The sequence below is a fragment of the Daucus carota genome, chromosome 4, assembly GCF_001625215.2.
Source record: "Daucus carota subsp. sativus chromosome 4, DH1 v3.0, whole genome shotgun sequence".
NCBI classification, from domain to species: domain Eukaryota; kingdom Viridiplantae; phylum Streptophyta; class Magnoliopsida; order Apiales; family Apiaceae; genus Daucus; species Daucus carota.
Window position 1 is genome coordinate 39,352,261 of NC_030384.2, and position 24,431 is coordinate 39,376,691.

Sequence of the window (24,431 nt, forward strand, 5' to 3'; positions counted from 1 at the left end):
TTGAAAATTGAAATTATGGGGATATATTTGAAAAACTACCATTAAATTAGTTTTGAAAGTATAAATGGACATGTAAATAGGGATAAAAATTATTTTGAAAATGGACATATAAAAGGGGACGGAGGGAGTATAATTTAAAATTCGTTAAGGATTTTTAGAAAAAACATATTAAAGTATGTTTTTTTGTTTTGGTAAATAAGAAGAAGTGCTCAAACGAAAAGTTAGTATTCTTAACTTTTTATAAATATTATTGACTTTTTACACGAACGAGTAAAGAAAACGATTTGTTGAAGAAAAAATTTGGAAGTCCATGTTGCCAAACAGACACGTAGTTGCTCTTCTCATAATAACTAAAATAAACTATCGGAAAATTTTGAGAGCATAGGAGGACGTTCATCTTTCTTCTTCTCAGGATTTCTTTCTTCTTTGGAGTTCTTTCGTACGAATGCATGGTACAAAAGTCAACAGATATTCCAGGATCCCATGTTTTGATTTGAAGATGATAAGAGGACTGCCAACATTTCAATTTATAGGTTTGACGGAGGAGTCTATATCCAATTAGTTAAGAAAAGCTTTTTATTATCATTACAAAAAATCCTATTGTTTCCGGATTTCACAATTTGAATTATTATATGTATTAAAATTTAATTATGATTACGCATTACTTGTCAAATTTGAAAAGAAATAATGTTAGATTGTTATAAAAATTATAACTTCAAATAATTAAAAATTGTAGTCAAAATTTGTTAGCTCAACACGGTGCAGAGACTACTCAGGTTCTCTAGTTCACTTACGATTTTGAAGTATCGTGAACCTACAATGGGAGAATTCCTCACTTAATAAGCAACAACACAATCGGCGGAAATTAATAAAATTAGAATTTACTATATATAAAAATATAGAAATAAGATAATCGTATTTAAAACTATATTATTTTATATAATTATCGACTTTATAATTATGCTATAACAACTCTATAAAAGTAACTGGTGCGTACTTGCATACTGCAAGGACTTTGGAAATTACACGTGGCCCTAAAGGAGGCGCCCAAAAAGTCAGTCCAAATTTACATGTATTTTGGGTGGTGGGTAGAAACCCAATCGAGCAAGCAAATCAGTTGTTTAGCTGACACTAATTCAATGATTATATTTTGTGTAATAAAAATCTATTTCTATGTAACTGACCTCACACAGTGCCCTTTTTTTTTAACTAAACCTGTTTGTTTTGATGTGTGATTTTGGTGGTCCAGCAGACAAGGAACTTCACTTCAAGAAGCAACCTACCTTTGTCATTTCTCTGTTATTTCTACTACAGTATATATCATACTTATTTGTTTATATAATTTATATATTTTGTTTAGCAGATTTCACTTAGAGCGCGCATTTATTCCTTTTCCGATTTACAATATCTTGAGTTAAAGTAAACTGTGCCGACTGCCGACAATATACATATTAGAAGGTAAGACGAAGGTTTGCAATGCGGAAGAGTAAAGGTAGTCTTATGAGAGTAGGTCCACGTAGAATTCTTATCTAAAAGTTACGAATATTATATATTATAATATAAAACAGAGATTATATTATAATATAAAACAGAGATTATATAAAAAAATCCATTTCTATAATACATTCTTCTTGTATATATAAATATAGTCAAGTTCCTTTGTTTGACTATTTTTGTCGAATTTTTATAGACTTATAAGAAATCTGAAAAAATATTTCACATATCGTATAAAAAAATAGTAAATATTCTACTTATGGTAATTTAGAATTATAACAACATACTATTTTTAAATAGTAAATCAATATAATCAAAACTATCAAGATATAGGCACTGTTTGAGGTTGCTGTTGCAAACAGCAATAGCAGCTTTTCGCTGAAAAGCAGGTAAAAAACTGTTTGGTAAATCTAAAATCAGCTTTTTTGAACAGAAGCTTTTAGCTGAAAATCTGCGTTTAGAAAAAGCAGGTCCTCACATGCTTTTGGAAAAAGCTGTTTTCAGCTTTCTGCGAAAGCAGTTATAAATTTCACTGTGAAACCTCACCAAAAAATTATTTTTTTTATATTTTTAACTCAAAATAAGCAAATATCAAAAAAATTACCAAACAGTTATCCGATTTCTAAAATAACATTTTTTTTATCAGCCCTTTTTCTAACCGCACAGTAATTTTTAACAGCACTCCCAAACAGACCCATAATGTCTTATAAACTCTATTGTAGATGCTCTAGACAGGCCGTTTCTTTTACTTCAATCTTTCCTGCGAAGTGGTAATGGGAGAAAATTGTTAACATTGTTTTCCAGGTTTTCTGGAGTGAAAAAAATGTAGTAGCCGATTGAATCATGTAATTACACGAATCAATATTAGTAGAGTATTCACGCTTCTCGTATTTTCGTCAATTTCTTGATCAATCGTACAAGTTGTCTCCGTATTTTACAGAGATCAAGCTTGGGGTAATTGTTGATGAATGAATCTCCTAGCTAGATTAGCTACAATATTGAAACTAATCTCATTTTCGGTTAAAAAACCTCAAAATGTATCAAGTCCAGGTACTAATAGATGGACTAATCCATTACAGTTTGTAGAAATATCTAAACATGACATACATATGATCGATGAGTTCTCTGAATCCTTAAACTAAAATTAATTAATCGCGAAAGGCAACTAATCTCCAGTAAATTCACAGTCTAATTTAACTACTGCACTCATTTTCTCCTTTGAGTCTAAAAATTCAACAGTATCTCTATCATGCATGTCATCAATATTGATAGATGGCGCGATCGGAAACGCATACGTGGCCATCGATGTGATGCTTAGCAAGAGGGGGCTTAAATATATTATGCGCTGATCAGGTTTTCAACAGAGGCAGATAGCTAGAAGGTGACATGACCTTCCAATTAAAGAACTGGTCCAACTTTTTTATACCCTAATTTCATACTAATTAATCACCCATCACCCAGTATTGCACCCCCTGTACGTGTATATGTAGGACATATACTCGTAGTAAATAATTAGTAAGTAAATACTGCAGGTATATTTATATTTATGCAGCATTGCTTTTGTGTATATATAATACTTGCCCTTTTCTTTAATGTTTCATTAATTAAATACTCCAAATAAAAATGAAATGCAGGTGATCACGGACACAGTGACCTCTGGTTAATTATAATACTATAGAGTTCGGAATAACCTAGCTAGTAGCCCCTGCTAAGTTGATTTAGATTCTTTAGCAGCCAGAAGATCTTAAAGCTTGAGGACAATGTGTGTAGACCTTTGTGCCCCACAGCAGCGGCACTGATATATATCTGAGTTATATACACAAGAAAGACAGAGAGTGCGTACATGTATATTGATAATTATGTAAGAAAACTATTGTTCCGGTAATGAGAAGCATGAACAAACAGATCTGACTTTTTAGCTGTCATAAAGTTGGTTCTCAGAAAACAAAAGATAAATAACAATTGAGATATTTGTATATATAATTAAATATCATGGAGATTGAAGATTTAAAATAAAAATTAATTGGACATTGTTGCAGAAGATTGTTTTTACATATATGTTTGTGTATATAAGGACAATGCACATGGTGACAACGGTATCTGGCGGTTTAATTTAAGGTAAAAAAAGTACAATAAACAAGAAAAATGATATGAATGCAGCTAGGCCTGATGAGTAAAATGTGTGTATAGGTAAAGGTGGTGAAAATCAGAGAGTAGTTTGATGCAACAACTTGCTCTCTGTATGGTCAACTTGCGTGATTTTCACTTCTTCTCTGTATCTTTCACGTAATTTTGTGCCTAAACCCAAGTACTCTTCTTCCATGACGACGCCATTGTGGAAAACACAACTTAATTAGGCTACATTTAGGTCAAATACTGCAGTATTTTCCAACTAGTCTTAATGTCTAATACTATTCTTCGCTTTGGTATATATATTTTCTTATATCTTTCACTCGTCCCTTCCATATTTTGAGGATCAGCCAAGAATCATCTCCATGAATAATGGAATGGAAACAAAAGTTATAAAATATGTTGAATATAATTTTTATTCATTTATTAGCTAGTGTATATGTTTGATTCCACCATTACCATTAGGCTGTATTTGCTTAAACGGAATGAAACAAGAGATTCTTCACTTAATTAGATAGACTGAGATGAGAAGAATAAATGAAAATTTTACTCTAATCTGGGGTGATTATCAGAAAAATTTTAAGAACAATTTTTGTTCATTCAATCATCCATTCCAATTTATTTAAATTAATCCCACATGATTTTAAAAAAATACCCCACTCGATTGCTTCGTTATTTAACCTACAATTTTCATCCCAAAAATTAGAATCACTAAAATTAATCATTATTATTTTATATATTTTTTTTCCTTTAAACTTCTTTATAATTTTCCTACCATTCTCTCCTTAATTTTATTCAATTTCATTTGATTTCATAAATCCAAACGAACGCAGCCCTTATACGCTTCTGATGACTCTCTAAGATTAAAAAGCTTTTGAAATCTCTGTAAGCAGCTCAGAAGTGAAAGCTTAATTATAAATTGAGTGAGTAATACGCTTCTGTGGAAGGTGGCCAGCAATTCCAGAAATAAAGTGAGAGGGAGAGGACCCAGTAGTATGTGTTAGCTATCAACATACAACAAAAAAGATAATTTATATATGTAGTAGGAGAACGTACGTAGATATAAGAGTAAATAAGATCCATGCAATTTTATTGATGACGGAAGATGAATGCTTTTACAATTGCGTGCATGAAGCGAGTTGTTCCGACGAGCGGCCACTTGCCATCTGTTCCCTGAAAACGACTCACCTTTCTTTTCTCCTTCTTCTGTGTTCTTGATATTAATAATCGTTGATGTAACACTTCCATTTCTCATTCCGCTGCTACCCCCGCCCTCTTTCTATTATTGTAATAATAATATATCGGTTCATCACCTTATATATGTATCTGAGTTTTTATTTTATTTTAACCACTTACTCATGTATTGTTGTGTGATTGGTTTTGTGTATATTTACTATTTCTAATATATTCTATGCACTTGGGACAATTTATTTACTTCATGCAGAAATCCGGCTTATATGCATTTGGATTTTGGAAACAGATTAGTTGTCTCACAGTCTCACACTATGGGATATGCAGCTCTTCGGCCGGTTCAATTTGCAGTATGCATAGAGCTACCCAGATATAACAAGTCACATTTGATGCAAAAATGGATCGGAATATATGGACATTCTAATAATGTATTAAGAACATTATAGAAAATTGTATAAAAACGAATGATAGAGCATACGTTAAAATTAATATCAAGTCTAATATTACATTTTTCTTGGCTAAAAACTTTGTGCGTCTCATAATTTTGACTATAGTTATGGAATCACTAGCGGCATGTATCAATTTTGAAATCATCTCTTACCATATTAAATAATATATTTTATTTATAATAATTTAAAATAATAATATAGAATATAGCACAGGATTTCAAAATCTCGCAGGTTAAACAAATTTTACATAATCATACCAACACCCTCTGATATGCTCTAAATGCACGAACATACGCACTCTAGGTCACGAGGTGATATGAATTCAGTACTTGAGAAAAAACAACAGATTACAAACTCAATATAAAACATCACCAACACGACGACTACGTACAGATTTATGCAAAAGAAAAGGAAATAAAGGAGCATTAAAATTACGGAAAAGCAGTTAAAATCGTGAAATTCACGATTCGTTCTTGCAAATATGCATGGTCCTACTGCTATACATCACCGGCGACTCCTGATTTGTGCACATAAAAGTAAGACGTAGTTGTTGGCTGCTGGGGATTATGGGCATATTGGACAATTCATCTCCGAAAAGGACATGGTTGTGAGGAGGAGCAATTAAATAAATTATAATTGTAGGATCCCACGAAAGTCATTTTATTGGTACACAAGAAAAAGACAAGAGGACTATGACAGACTCCTTATATATAAATACTCATCATATCTCCAGTTACTTGGTAGGAGGCAGTCAGATTGTGTGGAAACATATTATAACTAATACCCAAAATTTGTGGTAGAGGCTCTGCAGCTAGCTAATTATTAGCTAGAAATGGGAAGGTCTCCTTGTTGTGATGAAACTGGGCTCAAGAAAGGCCCATGGACACCTGAAGAAGATCAGAAACTTGCCAAACACATTCAGAATCATGGCCATGGCAGCTGGAGAGCTCTTCCCAAACTTGCAGGTTCATATTCATTCGTATACCTCCGTCATTAATCTCGTCTATCACTACCAGAAAATCTGATTCTGTTTTGTTATGTATTAATTTAGGTCTTAATAGATGCGGGAAGAGCTGCAGACTAAGATGGACGAACTACTTGAGGCCGGATATTAAGAGAGGAAAATTTTCCGAAGAGGAGGAACAGACAATTCTCAATCTTCACTCTATCCTCGGCAACAAGTAAACATTTAAATTTATAGTTTCTTTTATTTAAATTTTCTTTCTAAAAATATAGATTAAAAAAATTCCGAAAAATGGAAATAAATATTAATTATATGTTTCTGATCAATAGATGGTCAGCAATTGCAACGAATCTGCCAGGAAGGACTGATAATGAGATCAAGAACTTCTGGAACACTCACCTAAAGAAAAAGCTGATCCAGATGGGGTTCGATCCGATGACTCACCGGCCTCGAACCGACATCTTCGCCAGCCTGCCTCATCTCATAGCTCTCGCAAACCTGAAAGAGCTCATGGACCAGCATTCATGGGAAGAAGTGCAAGCCGCAAGACTGCAAACCGAAGCGGCTCAAATGGCCAAACTTCAGTACCTCCAGCTCCTCCTTCAGCCCCCCAATCTCAACTCCCCATCATTCTCTAACAGCAACAACATGATCAACCACGACATCGAGACTTATAATCTCCTCGCCTCACTCTCGTCACTCAACAAGGATAATCACGTCACTCTTCCGCAAGCCAATGCATCAACTGATCCTATACTCCAATCTTGTTCGGATAATCAGGACATGATCAATGAATTGCAAATGCCTTTCTCTCATATGCCGGATTTACAAATCCCGGGCAATTTATCATCGCCTTGTGCGTCCACTCCTCCTCTAGCAGCTCCGCTTGTGACGGAGAGTTCGATCTCGAATACCGGAGATGCTTGCAGTACTTCAAGCTACGGAGGGCCAACCACTTCATACTGGTCTGAGCTTTTCCTTGAAGATCCTCTCTTTAATTCACTTGCTTGATCATTTTATCTCATCATTAATACCTAATATTTAATTTTTCATTAATTAATAGAGTCCAGATATAAGTCTGCGTGTGAAAAAAATATGGAGTTGGCACCTTTTCCTCTATATATGTAAGAGCATACGTACGTGAACAGTGTTGAGTTTAAGTATAGACATTTCACAATATATGTAGTTTCTTGTTTATCTTATATATAGTGTATACGTATATGTGTCCATAATACGTATTTTGTAAATAATGATCAGCAATGTATTATATATCCGATCGTTTTTCATTAATATAATTTTCATCATTGTTCTATGTATAGGCTTTGTTCTTAAATTCAACCCTGTTAGTATATTGTTATCCAGCGGCACTTATGTATATTCGTTAAATTAGAGGATCAATAATGTCAATTATGAAAATTTGAAGCTCTCTCGTGGGGTTATGTAGATTAGTAATCGAGAATTCATGACAAAATCTGTAAATCAATCACTCATGAGTAATTTCAACTCTTTTATTTGACATATATGTCTCGGTAATCTTACTGCTGTGCTCACTTGGTTGACAGAGTTATATATTGTCTATCCTGTTTTCAGGGCGTGATAACTGATAACTGAAGTATTCTTGAGTATCGAGTTGAATTAAGATGAATAATATAAGGCTACGTTTACTTGAATTGAATTTAATTCAATGAAATAGAGAGAACTTACTAGAAGGATATAGAAAAATTTTATGAAAAAAAATGTACAAGATATTATAATAACTAAATATGATTGAGTCTGAATTTAATTTTTTATGATGAATAGTTAGTGTCATTTAGAGATTGGAAATTTTATAACTTGTTTCGATAATTAGACGGCATGTATTTCTTTAAAAAATTTGTCTCTTTACCAAGTAGCTTTTTATTGCAACATATTCATAAACTACTAACAAATCAATAAAATAAGCATGGTTATGCACTTATAAATCGAACTTATTTACAAATTTGTTTTTGAGCGAGTTCACGAACGCGAATTATCCTCAAAAATATATTAGTAAAGTTCTGCACAAATTGTCGAATCAAATTATGCTATTATCGTGTTCGACTTGTTAATAAATTAATTTATAATATTATACTCAATTTTAACTTATTATTTTCAAACTTCTGTTCAAAAAGTCGGTGATTAATTACGATTAATCTCTGTTTCACAACTCGCCGAACTGATTAAATATCTGATTATTCAATTAATCATATCCGATTAATTCCCGATAATTCAATTAATCTTCAATTAATCCTCATTCTGTATTCGATATAATTCATATTATACGTGTGTATGTAGATCTTGACAAAAAAAAATCTAAATCGATTGTATTTAAACCAAACATCGAGTCGATGAATATATCAGTTTATTTACACCACTTGAAGGCGTAGCCGCGTAGGTGTAAACTGTAAAGAGAAGACACAAGAAGCACTAATGAACACGCTACTACATACGTACGTATAATTATACTTCATGCAGCTCTTCCTCTTGGAGACGACAAAAGTCAATGAACAAGAAAACAGATTCGTTGTTGAACCTTGAAGTGATAGTTCCTCTTCCCATTTATAGTAGTTAGTTTTATACTTGAAGTATTTTATGCATAATAATTTAACGATTCATTATTGTGTAAATGCCGATTATTTATGCATGTATCTATACCAATCGGCTCTACGGAATAGAAAAAATAACTCCGGTACACACATCGCATATTGAGAAGTATAAATTGTGAATAATAATGATCAATCATCTCACTGACCGAATCCTCTCTACCTGTTTCGACTACAATTACTCAACCACTACAAGATATATTAATCTATACATGGAGAGCAGCTCATTGCGCAGCTCCATTTCCATTTCGCTATCATCTTCCTCATTATGTATTATGTGTGTAATTTTTGTACCTGTTTCACGACAGAAACGGTACTATAGGGTTTAAAATATGTGTGTACGTGTCTGCTTGAGATAGGGTATTGACAAAAACATTCAAGTCAAAAGAGTGACGTGCAAGGATTTTGCAATTGAAAGTTGTTAGGAAACACAGGGATTTGTAACGAATTCGGGTCTGATGTAACTCTGCGGTATTCGTGTCGAGTTAGGAAATTAGAATGAGAATCGAAAATAAAAACAGAGATCAAGGAACACGAGAGTGAGGGATTATTAGAAATTGGAATATGATAATGAAATCTAAGAGGCGAGAAGGATACAACACAATCACTTGAAAAATGAAATAACTTATTTAGGTGGTGTTTAGGTGGTGTTTGTTTAGAGCTTAAGAGCAAGTCCAAAAGTGTCCTAATTCATGCCCCGTATATAATATAAAATATTATGTCCTAGTAATTTAGGACATATTTTACTAACTTGAACTCCAACAATGTGTCTTATTCTCACACTATGTTTAATATTTTATTATTAAAGACTCTCTTTCATCATTTAAGCATTATATAAAAGTAGAGAGAGAAAGAGAGTGTGATGAGAATTTATAATAAAATATTGAATAGGGCAAGGTGAGATGTGCCCCAAAAATAGGGCTTGGGGAGGTTGTCCTAGTGATATAAGGCATCACTGGGACATTGTTGGATCAAGTTTTTTGGTCAATTGCCCTAAATTATAACTTAAGACATGATATAGGGCATCTCTTGGACTTGCTCTAAAAGCCCGGCTTCTGATTTATAAGTTAGAAACACTTATTCGTACTGTTTGTGTAAAAAGTCAAGAAGCACTTATAAAAAGCTGGTAACGTAGCTTTTGTTTAAGGATTTCTACTTCTTTCCCAAACACTTTAATCACTTATAAGTCTTAACTTGCTTCTAACTTCTACTCCATTTTTTTATTTTAAGCAAAAAACACGTATTTTAAACTCACCCAAACGGCCCCTTAAACAAATTGAAGTTTGGTTTTCATTAACAAACATATTAACCATGATCCAGATTTTGCTAACGATACTGGATATAGATTGCTGCCACCATCCTAATTACCAGAACACAATGTCGATCGATCAGCTTGCAATTTCCCGGAATCATAATATATTATTAGAACCTTGTTACGAACCATCCTTACGTCCGATGTACCACAATGACGTTTTAGGGGCTAATATAAATTTTATTTTTCATAACTTGATAGAGTAAGAAATAGATTGCATTGTCAGTTTGAATACAGTGATCAAAGTAGTTGACATTTACATGAAGTTTGTGTATTCTGTACAGGCAAGTATAAAGTTGTGCTAGTTGAAAACGTGCGCTATAATCAAACAAACCTTCTAATCACTGTAAATAGTTAACTATGTGCTAGGACTAATAAGGCTTTGGGCATTAGTCAACATGTAAATGGTGGGTTGGGTAAAGCTTGACTAGGAGACTTGTCCAATCACAGCTGTGGGATAAGTCAACATTTATTTTTTATTTATTATTTTACCTTTTGATTTATATATTGTGAAAATTATGTTACGCAATTGATTTTTGTGTTTCTTATCCTGAAAACAGTTAAATAGTACTACCAGATAAGTCCACAATTAAAGTAGCCGATCTTTTGATTTTGTCTTTGGGTTTTTACTGGCAAAAACATTAAATAAACAATGCTGAATATTAATAGATAAATTATGTATTAATTTAACAACTGCGAGAAAGACATTTGATAGGCCGTACTTTGTTGTCAATATATATATATAAAGGAGGATGCGGGCGTCTCTAGAATTGCTCGATTCAGTCTTTTGATTTTTCTTAAATTTCGGATAGAAATTATAATTATAATTCAAAAAATCAAGTTCAAGAATTCTAAAGATAATACAATTCTCTTTTTATTGGATTCTCATGATAGTACTTTAGAATCTAGAAAAAGAATTCTGAAAATCAGGTTCAAGTATTATAAAGACAAAAGGACTGTGATAATAATATTATTCTTTTAAAAAAATAACTATTTAAGAGACGCATAATCTTAAATCTTTCGTTATATTCACTATTTATTTTTATCCAAGTGCCAACTGCAAGCACGAGAAATTTCCTTGCTATTTCGCACATTGGCATGCACCGAGGAAGTAAAAATATTCAAAGTGCTGCCTTGAGTTTCATCCCAAGTGATGATCGCATAAAATTCTCATGATAAGCTCCGGTTTCAGCTGCAACACCAGAATTAATTATATTCATGTTTGCATTTTTCTTCTGTCTAGCAGCTTCATTCGAACAAAATGGTTGGATTCAATCTTACAATTTTCTTAAATTTCGGATAGAAAATAAAATTATAATCTAAAATCAGGTTCAAGTACTGTATAGATAAAAGGATTGTAAAGATAGTACAATTCTTTTACTTATTTAGGAATTATAAACGATTAGAATTCTTCAAAAAAAAAATTTATCCAATTATAATAATTAAAATAATTTTTATATTTATTTAAACTAACAATCATAGATAAAATATAGTTTATATTTAAAATTTGTAAGATAATACATACAATTATTATTTTCAATTTAGTGTTATAATTTCCTTAAATTTCGAGTATAAAATTAAGGATTGTAAAGATAATAATCATTAAAAAAACTAATAGCAAAAAAAATTAGAACCATAAAATAATAATAATTTTTAACTAATAAATAGGAATAATAAAATGATAATAATTAATAAAATAAAATGGAATATATAAAATAGGAATAATATATTGATTTTCTGATAATGTAAATGATTCTTGATTAGTATTGTGTTTGATGGGCACGGGAGGCGGCTCAAACTAATTTTTATTTAAATAACAATAATTTTTCTATCAGTTTATGTTTGACGGGAAAGTGGCTAAAATAATTTTTTATCTATGTTATAATATATATTTTATAAAATGGGACCACGGTTTAAATTAATTTTTATCCAATTATAATCTTTAAGTTTATCATAATTAGAATAATTTTTATTAGTATTGTGATTGAGAGTAAGGAGACTCAAACTAATATCTAAATTATAATGTTTTGTTATTAGCATTGTGTTTGACAAGTGAGCGGCTCAAACTAATTTTTATCTATATTATTATATTTAATTTTATCATAATTATAATAATTATTAATTAATATTGTCTTTGATAGGAGGGCGGTCAAACAATTTTTTTATTAGTATTGTGTTTGACATGAGGGCCACTTAAACAAATTTTTATATTAATTATAATATTTTTTATTACTGATATGTTTAACGGGAACACGACTCAAAATAACTTTTATGCAATTATAATATTATTTCGTATCAAAATTTATAAAAAAGATTATTTATTAGTATTGTGGTTGAGGGGAGGCGACAAAAATTAATTTTTATCTAAGTAATAATAAATATTCTATTAGTATTATGTTTGAAGGGAAAGTGGCTAAAACAATTTTTTGTCTAAATTTATAAAAAATTTATGACGCCGCCGCGAAGCGCGGCTTTTTTCACTAGTTATCTAATACAAGACCTCAGTTATTCAATTATATGTTAATATGTTAATAAAAGGAAAATATATAATGCAGGTCATATGTGGACTATAATTTCTTCGGTGAGTAGGTGGACTTTGTTCCTTTTCTAACAAGTGATTGACTATCACACTAATACATCAATTAACATAAGCTTACAAAACACTAATTACATGTTCTAGAACGAAAGAATAGTTGGTTTTTCCCATTAAGCATACTTAATTAGCCGCATAAATATATGTATGTACTTGTCAACACTCAACAAGCTAAGTCCTCGGAAGAATTGTGTAACTAGTTTTTCTCAACTCGTTATTTTCTATTGTAGAAGCAAGTGGCAAGAACCTAATCCACCTCGTTTGTAAATTATATCACAATAGCATCGTAACGTTTAAGCAGGGATTAAAAAGGATAACGAAATGTGCAAGGCAGGTCGAGGCATACAAGGCAAGCGCAAAAGGTAGAGGCAATCAATAATCGAAGGGAAAAATATTTTAAAAAATTCCGTTGCCGGGACTTGAACCCGGGTCTCTCGGGTGAGAGCCGAGTATCCTGACCAACTAGACTACAACGGATTGTGATGAAAAATAGCATGTAATAATATTGTAATTATAGAATTATTCCCATAATCACTATTTCAAGTTTCAATCATATTTGTGTATCGGGTCATCTGGTGCATCCATCAGGTATTTCCATAAAGTCTACGTGGTTGTAACGGAAGTTGTATACTATGAAGTGCATATGCATTAACCTTAACCATGGATCAAATCATGAGAGAATTACATCTTCTCGGAGAACATACAACACCTCAATCGTGAGACAGGTAAATTATCTGATGAAAGTGGTAGTAGAAATATAAATGTTGCCCCCACGTTCTATCCATCCTGCTTACCGCGGTAATGACCAATGAGTGTCAAATCATATATCAGAAGTGTATGATATCACAGGAAATGATATTTTTACTGAATATTGAGGGTTTAACCAGGGGTGAGCATGCATCAGTTTTTTAATCCATACTGCAACAGTAGCTTTTTGTTTTTCTGGTTAAATAGCTAGTTAAACTTCCTCTCATAAATCAAATGCTGGGAATTTGAGCATGACTCGTATAATAACAGAATGTCACAAACAAAACGGGGCCAGTCTTGTATCGTTTTACATCCCCATCATACAACAAACAGTTACATTATAAAAACTAGTAATAACCAATGTCAGCTATCTAAAACTAGTATTAATTATCGAAGTCCACCAAATCATTTATTCATATGGCTGTGTCGTATACTTACTTTAAAAGAATATTGATGTCAGCCGTCCCTTCATTTTTGATCAATCGGGATCAAACAGATCTTGCTTTGCAGATTATATATATATGCACATCAATGATTTTTAATTCACCACGGCAACTTTTTCAAGCAAGGACTCTAGATCTCCCAATCTGTATGGCAATGAACAAAATGAATAATGAATCTTCTAGACAGCATTAAGTAATAATAGCTAGTTAACAGGTCATACCCAACTTCACCCAAGTCGGGATATATGGCTATGGCATCTCCAAAATCCTGCAAGTGCAGCACCAAGTATGTTACTCAATTGCATTACCAGCTAATTGACAAGACAGTGATGGCCTAATATGTTGTTCCTCATAAAAATTTGATTGTACTTGTGTTATGCACCAACCTGCTCAGCCGTTGATGATGTATATGTAATCACACACGACATCCCAGCTCCAGTTGCTGCCTGCAAATATCATTAGCTTAGCCTCAAATTCTTATATTTGTCTTCTTCTAATATTTGTAAATAATGGTATTCTACTCAGATATTGTAGTTCTAGCATAGGCCAAGATTACAATCTAGCACCAAGAAGAATAGTATCCTTTAAAATTAGTACTTGACCTGTAACCCGATGACACTATCCTCCACCACTAGACAATCTTTCTCTGACACACCAAGTCTCTGAAATTTTGGACAGTTTAATAGCAAGGAGCCCTAGTTAGAAACCTGAGCACTGTAGACATGAAATCTGGAGTGTGACGTTATCTTGATTACCGTAAGTGCTGTCAAGTAAATTGAAGGGTCGGGCTTCTTTTCCTTAACATCATCACCTATCAAGCAAATTTAAACCATAAATAAGCAACAAAATAAATTTGTATTGCATGTGAGACTGTCTTGTATAGAAAAAGCAAATATTGTCTTGTATGGTTACATTTCCGGTTTTCCCTGCCTTGTAAATATAGAGCTAAACACTTTTTATTCATCAGTGAAACATGACGAGAATTTACGGATTATGACTTGACTTGACAAACTCATGATCTTAATGATCTTTAAAATTAGCTGCTAAACACTCCTTTGAAAGGACTATTGAATTATTGATAGTAGTATCAATAATTCAATAGTCCTTTCAAAGGAGTGTTTAGCAGCTAATTTTATGACCACGTGGATATTAGGACGCAACTTAAGTTCCATTTAGGTACCAATCTTAAATAATGTGATGCAACAAACAAGAACAAGGAACCTCTTTTGATTAGAGAGAAAATTAGAATGTCAAATAACGGGAAAAATTAGATGGTCAAGTAAGGATCTCCTCATCAGATATAAGGGGATAGACCTAGAGGAGCAAGATAAGGTCTGGGTTTCCACTGATAGCACAACGAGCTTAAAACAATACAAATCTAATTTATGCATCCTTATGAGCAAAAGATGCAACGGGAAGGGTAATTTAAGTATCAAGGACCCATGCAGGTTAATAAATTAAGTCCGCAGGCTAGGGCATCATATTATCTATTGCAAAGTCAAAACAACAAATAATAAGAGTTGGAGGCTTGGAGCTTTTGTTATATATAATTCATCAAATTAACTGGCCCGGACTTATCAAAGCCTTAACTAGAAAGGAAATGATGAATTAGTGGTAAAAAAAACATCATTAAAATCTTATTCAAGGGAATGAACATGACAATAGTAGCAAGAGCATCATTCAGGCACAAAAACTATAAATTACACTGTAATATGCAGAAAATTCTGGTTATAGATCACATTAAGGCTGGGTAATGGGACTGTTTTCTCCTCATAACATAGACCGACATACATGAGAGCATCACCATCAAAACTAGAAAACATTATCTATAAAGCCAATCAAGAATGCACAAAAAATTCCTGTCTTATGGCTAAAGAAGTGAAAAGATTATTTATTTTTTGTTTGAGAGATCAGAAAACATGTGGAAACCAAACTTTGTATTTCCATAGCATCATCATATAGCAGTAGCCTAGTAGGCAAATAGAGTATATGTCAAATTCAAGCACGCTTGTGTTCGATGCCTTTCTTATGGATGCTTTACTTTTTTCTGGTAAATGTCTAAATATGTATTTTACAAACATATACCTGCAAGAAAGCAATCAAGACTTTGGAAGCGCGCCTATAACAGTAAATATAAGAAGGAAAACATTACTGTCAGAACAAGAAAAATCAGGAAAATACAACATAATTTGAAAAGAAATTTTTAGGAAAAGCAACTGCATCTTTTTTCACTTTGCCGGTGCAATCTTAATCATTTGAATTATAGGGACAGGATTACAATTTTGAAGCATAATACTTCTGGGATATAGACCCTCAGAAATTGCTCTTGGATTTGGCAGGAGGTTCTGCAATTAAGGGATAAGGCATGTCAGTACTCCCAGTACTGAGTAACCATGGAACCAATATCCCTTTGGCATGAACCTTTGTTACAAACTCCACTGCACTGTAATTTATAAGATATAGACATTATTACCTGTTCTAAGATATTTGGGAATGCAGACTTTGGTTATAGTTAGGTCACTGTGAATGGCCACTTCATGTCTTAAACAATTATAAACTGTTGAAATTTTATAACTACGTTTTCTTTTAGTACAGCCTACCTTAAACTAACTATATAGGAAGGCAGGTAGTAAAGCTATTTATATCTCAGCTTTATTGGTTATGCTATTAGGTTTTTGCTGGTATGATTAAGAGGAGCGTTTTCTCCGTGTATTTCCGAAGAAGATTGACTGATTTGATCCCCTAGGTTTTTGGTAAAATACTTAAAGTAAAACTTTCGGCCAAGTACTTTTTCAGTGAATGTTTTCTGAAGTGTTGGTAGTAATTAATTATCTGCATGCACTTTTTGTATTGTTTGATGCTATTCAGCTAATTTCTCCCCGATCTTGTTTTCTCCTTGACTTTGTGTTACCAGGGATTAATTGTTTTCGTATTCTTTTTCATTGTCTTGCCCTTCAATGGAACTGGGCCCACATGGGATTGTTTTTTCCTGGAGCGTTATGATGGGATTAGCCCTAGGCACATTGACACCTTCGTGAGACTTTTTTGTTTTCTGATGCACTGTAATGGGATTAGCCTTCGGCACATTGGCCCCTTGGTGTGATTATTTTCCTTGCTCTTTTTTCCTCTATATTGATTTAAGACTATAGATTGGGATACAGTTTATATTTTGGATTCAGTTTTGGTTTTATATTAGATTTGGATTCGGATTCGATTTTTGGTTTGGTTTCGTTTTCTTGTTCTTCATATGCAGTTTTGGTTGGTTATTAAATGGCATGGATGATTATTCGATGAATCTTCTCTTGCTGGTTGGATTTTCTTACATGGATTGTGGTCTGTTTTCTTTTGCTATTTCATGACATTGATGTGTTCTTCTCATGTTATTCAGTTACAGCTTATCATTCATTTGTATTCATGGCTTCATTATCATGACTTTTAGAGGCTATGTTAGCATATACATATGTATTATATTAGCATTGCATTATGAGATAATTATATTATTATACCAGTTTCCTTGTGAGGACTATTTTCCTTTATTATCGTTTAAATGTTGGCTATTTAAGTTCTCTTCGATTGTAACTAGAACCTCTAGTTTCATCTCTTTGCCCTATCTACTTTACCGATCATTGCAGCATAAATTCTTATTTGGGGATATATAAATTCTTATTTGGGGATATGGGCATTACTTATAGTCAAAAAAATTCATTCTGATTGCTAACTTACAGATTGCAGGAAATAGAACAGATCATAACAATAATGTCTTGAATCAGTGTCATTCTCATTGAGTCATTGGTATCTGTAATATTGTAAAAATAAGATTGCATAATTATTTATCACGGAGCTATTTCAAGGACACAGCCTTCTGTTGGTTCTTATATCTGTTTTTACTGAATGCTAAATGCCTCCGATGATCTCTTATCTTTTAGCTATGCTCTACTTTCTATAATAGGTAAGGGAATAAAGAAAATAAAAGAAGAGTATCCAAGGACGTACTTACAGCGCCAATAAGGCTTTCAAGACAGAGTATTACAGAACTTTTAGTTGCAGCAGAGCAAACAGCTAACTTTTTTCCCTGCAGCAAAGAATTATGCCTGTAAAACTGTTGAAATGAAATTTACATTATAATACAGGAACTAGAGATGAAAATTTGGATTCTGAATGAAGAGAAGAGAACATGGACAAAGTGCTCGTTTTCCAGGTCTTATCATGGATTCCCTAATTTCTAGTTAATTACTCATGACATTACTCCTTCACATTAGTGACATTGATAAAATGTAAATAGATACCGAATCTGCAAAACAATAAAAGTTTTAAAAGGATTGGGCAACTACACTTCATTCAACTGTGAACGCTTCCAAAGTTTTAATAATTGAACACTTAAACAGCATGAACAAGTTCAACAAGAATTAAAAGTACCCTATAAATCTTGAATTTAAATTGTATTCATAGCATTACTAAATCTTACTGCAGCCTTTGCTTCATCCATCAATCTTAAAACTCCTGGTCTGGGATCCACCTGTGAGAAAGCAATACCAATCCAATTATTGACCCAAAATCAGTCATAAACAAAAACCATCACCTAATAACATTATCGGAACAAACTCACTACTTACACTGCCAGATTTGATAATTTGCTTATACCTTTCAGTCTTCCAATCCTTTAAAAAGGTTCAAGCAACAAACGAACTGTCTCAGTATATTCAGTTCTAACAAATGCTAAGCCGTGTGTGCACACACACACTCACACTCACACTCTTATGCTGACCTGAAGAGTATCAATCAAATTTTCCCTATCAGAATGATCTTCTGGAGGCGTCTCAAAAACCGTGGAAGACGGCCATCCGTGTTCTTTGAAATACCTAATAGTTTACACATTGACAGCATTTTACTCATCACAATCACACATATAACTAAATACATATGCAACAAACAATTCAACATCAGCTCCGCAACCGTAGAATTTTATAAGTAAATGAATATCATTAACTAATCAAATTACATTACATCTCATTCAATCAGAACCGATATTGAAAAATTTAAACAAAAAGATGATTGTTACCATCTCATTTTAGGTTTGCCGCCACCAATTTGATTCTGAAGAACATCATAGAACTCAAGAGACCAGTTGAGTGGCTGAGAGGAGGGAGGAACCACCACATTGAAATGAGCAAAAGCGTCGTTATAAGCTTGGCGATGCAAGTGCTCGGACTCCAGAATGACGCCGTCGCAGTCGAATATAAGAGCTTCCAGCGACCGTGAAGATGATGAAGGGGAAGAAGCTGAAACTGACAGAGAAGTTGCTCGGCGCCGTTGCTGCAGAGAAGCGGAAGCGAGAGAGGTGTGGATTGGCGGCGAGAGTCGATGACGACGGTGGTGGATGGCGGGGAAGAGAAGCGTCGCTGTCGTGGACGCCATTGATGGAAGGGGTGGATAGTGTTTATTTAGTGGCGTTGGTTTCTTCGCTTTTTGTTCCAACCGTTTAATATTTTACCCGCCTCAATCCTCATTCTCTTGTATCTTCTGCGTGTTATACTTTATTTCACCGTTCTATCAAAACTTTCACTCGAACTACTAAATCAAAAAAAAAATTCAATCAACTAATTATATTATTAAATATTTTTAAATTGACCACTCCGTCCGTCTCTGTTAAGTTTTTACATATAGACTAAGAAAAAAGTTACATAGCACTCCCTCCGTCTTTTTTTATTGTTACTTTGACTTTTTACACGTAATTTAAAATGATTAAAAAAACATATTTCCATTTATTATTTTTCAAATTTTTATTTTCTAAACTAAAATTTATAGTTTATATTTTTATTCATATAAGCATTGATGATTAATTAGCAAAGAAAGAAAAAGATTGATGATTTTTTGGCAAGAAGCTCTTTAATATCACAATATTTTAGAGTGTTTTTAATACAAATAATGGTAATTGGACCTGCCCCTTTTCCTTCTTATCTGTGCGCAGAGTGCAAGAACGATCAAACAAAATATTTTTGCAGGGGTGATATTGACCCAACCATGAAATTTCAGTTCTTCCAAGTACCTGATTCACTCCACTGTGTAAATTGCCATTACACCTAAAATGTCATTTTGTGAACTTGAAAGCATTGGCGTTTTCCATGGAAAATCCACTTTTAGAGATATCAATCTATGAAACTATAGTAGGGCTATGCACTTTTTCTTAATTTCAAACAGAAGTCAGGTTAAAGCGATTCTAAACTTTCACTCTCTTTTCCAGTTTGCGCACTAGTGTTTTAACGGACTCACGAGTCATCATCACAAAGGCTGTGTCCAAACAAAGGTTATCCTTTTGAAAATCACACACTTCAAGAACTGAAACACTACTACTAGCATGATGGAGTCAGACATTGTAGAGAGACAAGACTACAACGTTTGAGCTTGGTTAAATTATTAAACGGGAAACGGAACCATGATTCTAAGAAGGATTTGTCTGGTGTATGCCATGGCTACATGCTAAGCACCAAATCTTATAAATTTGGTGTAAATTTATTGATGTGATTAGTGAATTTACTGAAAGGTCAACCATTATAAAGAAATAGGAGCCAATTAAAATCCTTCAAACTTATAAATTTTGGTGCTTAGTGTGAGCTCATGAGCACACTAGAAAAACCGTAATCCGCGGAGTTCGATATTTTATTCATATAAAACTTGGTCAGTTTTCGAAGACCGGCTCGGCCAAAAAAGATGATTAATTTCTCTACTCTAACCACGTTTAAATCGAACAGAATCGAAGCACATGTCATTTGAGCTTCTGTGTCACTGTATGAATATATACAGGCTTGGCAGAAATGCACACAGACATTATAATGTGTCTGAACATGGTCCATTGCTTTGGGTCATTATCTCTCTTGTGTAATGAAATAATTAATGTACAATCTACAAGGACGAAGTGCCCCAGTAGATTTAATTGCGATGCACCATGATTCGATATCTTCTTCATGCATTACCGGCTAAACATCTTCTTTGCTGACCAACGACCAAAAGTCACATACACATATCCGGGTAGGAGTTATGCTAGGTACACAGAAAGCGATACAGAAATTGGTACAGAATGACGTGGATTCCACTTGCAGTTCTTTTATGTTCTTTTCTTTTAACTTTGTACTCAGCTGTGCTCTTTTTAACTTTGAGTTTTAAATCTATCATCACTTTTTGTTATACACACAGTTATATATTTAATTACTTATTAACCTTTTTTTATATAGAAAAATATATTGTATTATAGCTTTGATTTCCATCTTTCTAATTTCTATTATCCGATACATTTATCATGTATATACTATTACCTCTTAAAGTTAGATTTTTATTTAATATATTTTTGTACCGGACTAGTTTCTTTTATATTTAACATATTTTAAGTATTTATTTTAAAAATATATCGTGAATTTATACTATATATGAGTCTCGAAATATGTGCAAATAAGTACATGGAGGAAGTATGTGGGATACATGAAATTTTTCGTACTATTGTAATTTTTATCAAATACAAAATAAATATAAAGATAAATATTTTTAAATTAAAATTTGTCATTTTTTTTGTGAATTTTATATTTGGTCAACAGTTTTTTTTATACATCACTTTTGAATATTTAACCATTTTTATAGATATAAATTTGAATAAATTTTGATTGGAATGTATATATTTGTAAATTTTGTATACGATATGTTGTATTTCTTTCAATTAACAAATATATTTAATATATATTATACGGAACTTGTTTATTCTATATTTAAAAAAAAATTAAATAGAAGGAAAAAATGTCAAATTATAAAAATAATAATACACATATAATAAATATATCGGAAAGTAAAAATAAAAGAGAAATATATTTTAAGATAAAAAAATAAAAAATGATTAAATATATAATTAAGTGTATAGCAAAAAGTAACAGTGCATTTAAAACTCAAAACTAAAACAAGCACAACCCAGCGGAGTACAAAGTTAAAAGAAAAAGAACATCAGAATACACAGGTGAGTGGACTCCACGTCATTCTGTATCAATTTCTGTATTCTTTTCTGTACGCCTAGCATTACTCATCCGGGTAGGGCAGTCCATTGAGCTAAAATCCGATTCAATTCGAAATTATTTTAATGAAATTAAAATATTGAATAATATATAAATGTTTATGGATTTAGGATAATCCATCACAACCCGATCAGATACATATTTTAATATATTAAATATTATATATATACCCATAATATTCCTTCCGTCTCAATGAATATGATAAAATAGATAAATTCAATTTGAGTATGATAAAAATCATAAAAATAGATAATATCAATAGAAAACAAACAAGACGGGCATGTAGATGAAGCTTAGCACACATCTAGACATCAGGGCTGGCAATATCCGACACGACTCGAACCCGACCCGAACCCGATCCGAACACGCAACCCGATTTACTGAGACAAAACCCGAAAGTGACCCAAAAATCACTCGTTTGACACGAAATGGACCCGACATGACCCGAAATTAGAATTTCATTTCTAATAACTTCAATTTTTAATTTTATTCAATTTTAAGTGATTTTAGCTTGACCCGAAATCGACTCAAATCGATCTAATTGCTGACACGAACACGACCTGTTACCCAAAACTGTCATCATGTAGTAGTACTTGACAAGAACAAGAGGGAAGTTGATAAATCTATTTCTACGCATGCATCAGGAATTGAATTACTTGTGTATACAAATTTCGTGAAAAGGTATGCACATGTATTAAATTCTAGTCCAACAACTGCTACACTTAATAAATGAGCCTATAATAAGTCACAGTTAGATTCCCAGAGGACCCTACCTATTTACTCCTACATATACAGTAACCGAAAACAGAGAACATATTCAAGAAAAAAAAAACATTTTACCAACAATCTAATAACAATATTTGAGAAATTGAAATCTAAGGATTGTAAAAATGATTTCTGCATCTGCATTTCCAGCCAAGTGGCTTGTAATTAGAGTACTTGTTACCAACCGGTGATGGTGTGGGATCGTAGTAGTCCAAAGGATGGGTAGTAGCTTGTCGACGAGGCCTGGGCTGAACTGGCCCATTCTGAGTCGTTAAGCTGGGAACCTGGGCTGCCATGCAGGGGTGACACTGGTTGCACTTGTTGTGACAGCTCGGAGGAGTTGAACCCAGTCTAGTCTTCTCTTCAAACGTCAATCCCTACACCAAAAATAAAAGTTCATGCATGTCTAGACCAAAATTGATGTAAAACAGAGTTATAGCTTATAAACTAAGGAAACCTCACCTCTGTTGAGTCTTGGCTGTCCAAGCAAAATGATGGAGAAAGGAGTAAGTGAAGGAGTAAAATTATGTATAAAGAGGAGGAATCCATGTATAGTAGAATTTTCAGCTTGCCATGAAAAGAGATGATCAGGTAATGAAGTGAAGTGTGGGTTTAAAGAGGAGGAGAGAAATGAAAAGGAGGGAGAAGGGGACTGAAGGAGTCAGTGAGTGAGTTCAATTAGAGAGGAGAGAAGAAGAGAGAGAGCTAGAGATGAAAACAACTAGTCCAAGAGGAGGAAGACCAGAAATGTAAACAACAGAAAAGTGAAGACTTTTTGGACCAAAATACACACACTCCTGCTTACTACTGGTAGCTCTTTCGAATTTGTTACCCTACTTGTAGTACTATGTCTTTGCTTGGCAGTAGCCCTTGGCATTTTACCTAATCACCATTAGTTTGCCTAGGTATGCTCAATACTTAACGTAATACAGTAATAAAAGTACGATACATGTATACTAGTGGCAGTATTTCGGAGTCCAGTGCCAAACTATTGTTATTTAGCATCACCATCACACTCACTTAAGTGTGATATAATCTATATTATCTAGACTCGACTAAAAGTGTCCAACATGGAAATGTGTTTGAGTGTCGGACTCGACAATATTTCGAAAATTTTATATATTTTTAGTTTAAAATAAGTGTCGGATTGTTCATATGCATGTCCGAGTGTCGAGTCCGGTACTTCAGACAAAATGAAGAGTCGGGATAATATAGAATATAATACAAATAAAATCAATGTACGGTGTCCTAGATAAGTAAATACACTAATCTGCGTCTACCTGCGTATATATTGCGCCAATGGAGCATATGAGGGATTTTAATGTGTCATATTAATAGCATGTATGACTCATACATGCTATTAATAGATTCATTTTCTTCCAAGTCTGACCATGAACATGTATTAAGACCATCTTGGTTGTTCTTATAATTATCAATCGGTCGGACCGCTGGCAGGAGCTCGAACTCATTTAATAAGACTCAACTCAATTTAAGTTTGTATATAAACTGAAGTCGAACAAGATTTCATATCCATTTAATCAAACAAGACGGTTCCACTCAACTCGTAAAATTAAAAAAACCGAGTTTAGACTCAATTAAGAATAAATTAAATGAGCTGACTCGTTAAAATCTACTTATTTAGCTAAACAAGTTGGATCAGCTCGACTCGCT

At 33.0% G+C, this 24,431-nt stretch overlaps 2 protein-coding genes, 1 long non-coding RNA gene and 1 other non-coding gene across 4 annotated transcripts; 1 reads left to right on the forward strand and 3 right to left on the reverse strand.

The window, feature by feature from the left end:
• The first annotated feature begins 5,988 nt into the window (after positions 1–5,988).
• On the forward strand, positions 5,989–7,544 carry LOC108217844 (transcription factor MYB93). The gene is made up of 3 exons (XM_017390733.2): positions 5,989–6,229; positions 6,316–6,445; positions 6,558–7,544. Exons 1-3 carry the CDS (start codon positions 6,097–6,099, stop codon positions 7,237–7,239), a joined length of 945 nt encoding a protein of 314 aa, XP_017246222.1. The 5' UTR covers positions 5,989–6,096; the 3' UTR covers positions 7,240–7,544.
• Positions 7,545–13,158: 5,614 nt separating this feature from the next.
• Positions 13,159–13,231, reverse strand: TRNAE-CUC (transfer RNA glutamic acid (anticodon CUC)). Its single transcript has one exon. It is a non-coding gene; the product is annotated as a tRNA-Glu (tRNA).
• Positions 13,232–13,687: 456 nt separating this feature from the next.
• LOC108215671 (haloacid dehalogenase-like hydrolase domain-containing protein At4g39970) lies at positions 13,688–19,466 on the reverse strand. The gene is made up of 11 exons (XM_017388210.2): positions 19,004–19,466; positions 18,710–18,803; positions 18,558–18,602; positions 18,410–18,460; positions 17,942–18,016; positions 16,030–16,063; positions 14,700–14,755; positions 14,547–14,606; positions 14,331–14,390; positions 14,166–14,212; positions 13,688–14,088 (listed from the first exon to the last, which is right to left on the reverse strand). Exons 1-11 carry the CDS (start codon positions 19,357–19,359, stop codon positions 14,040–14,042), a joined length of 927 nt encoding a protein of 308 aa, XP_017243699.1. The 5' UTR covers positions 19,360–19,466; the 3' UTR covers positions 13,688–14,039.
• Positions 19,467–22,664: 3,198 nt separating this feature from the next.
• Positions 22,665–23,683, reverse strand: LOC135152332 (uncharacterized). The gene is made up of 2 exons (XR_010291366.1): positions 23,223–23,683; positions 22,665–23,137 (listed from the first exon to the last, which is right to left on the reverse strand). It is a non-coding gene; the product is annotated as an uncharacterized LOC135152332 (long non-coding RNA).
• Positions 23,684–24,431: the final 748 nt, after the last annotated feature.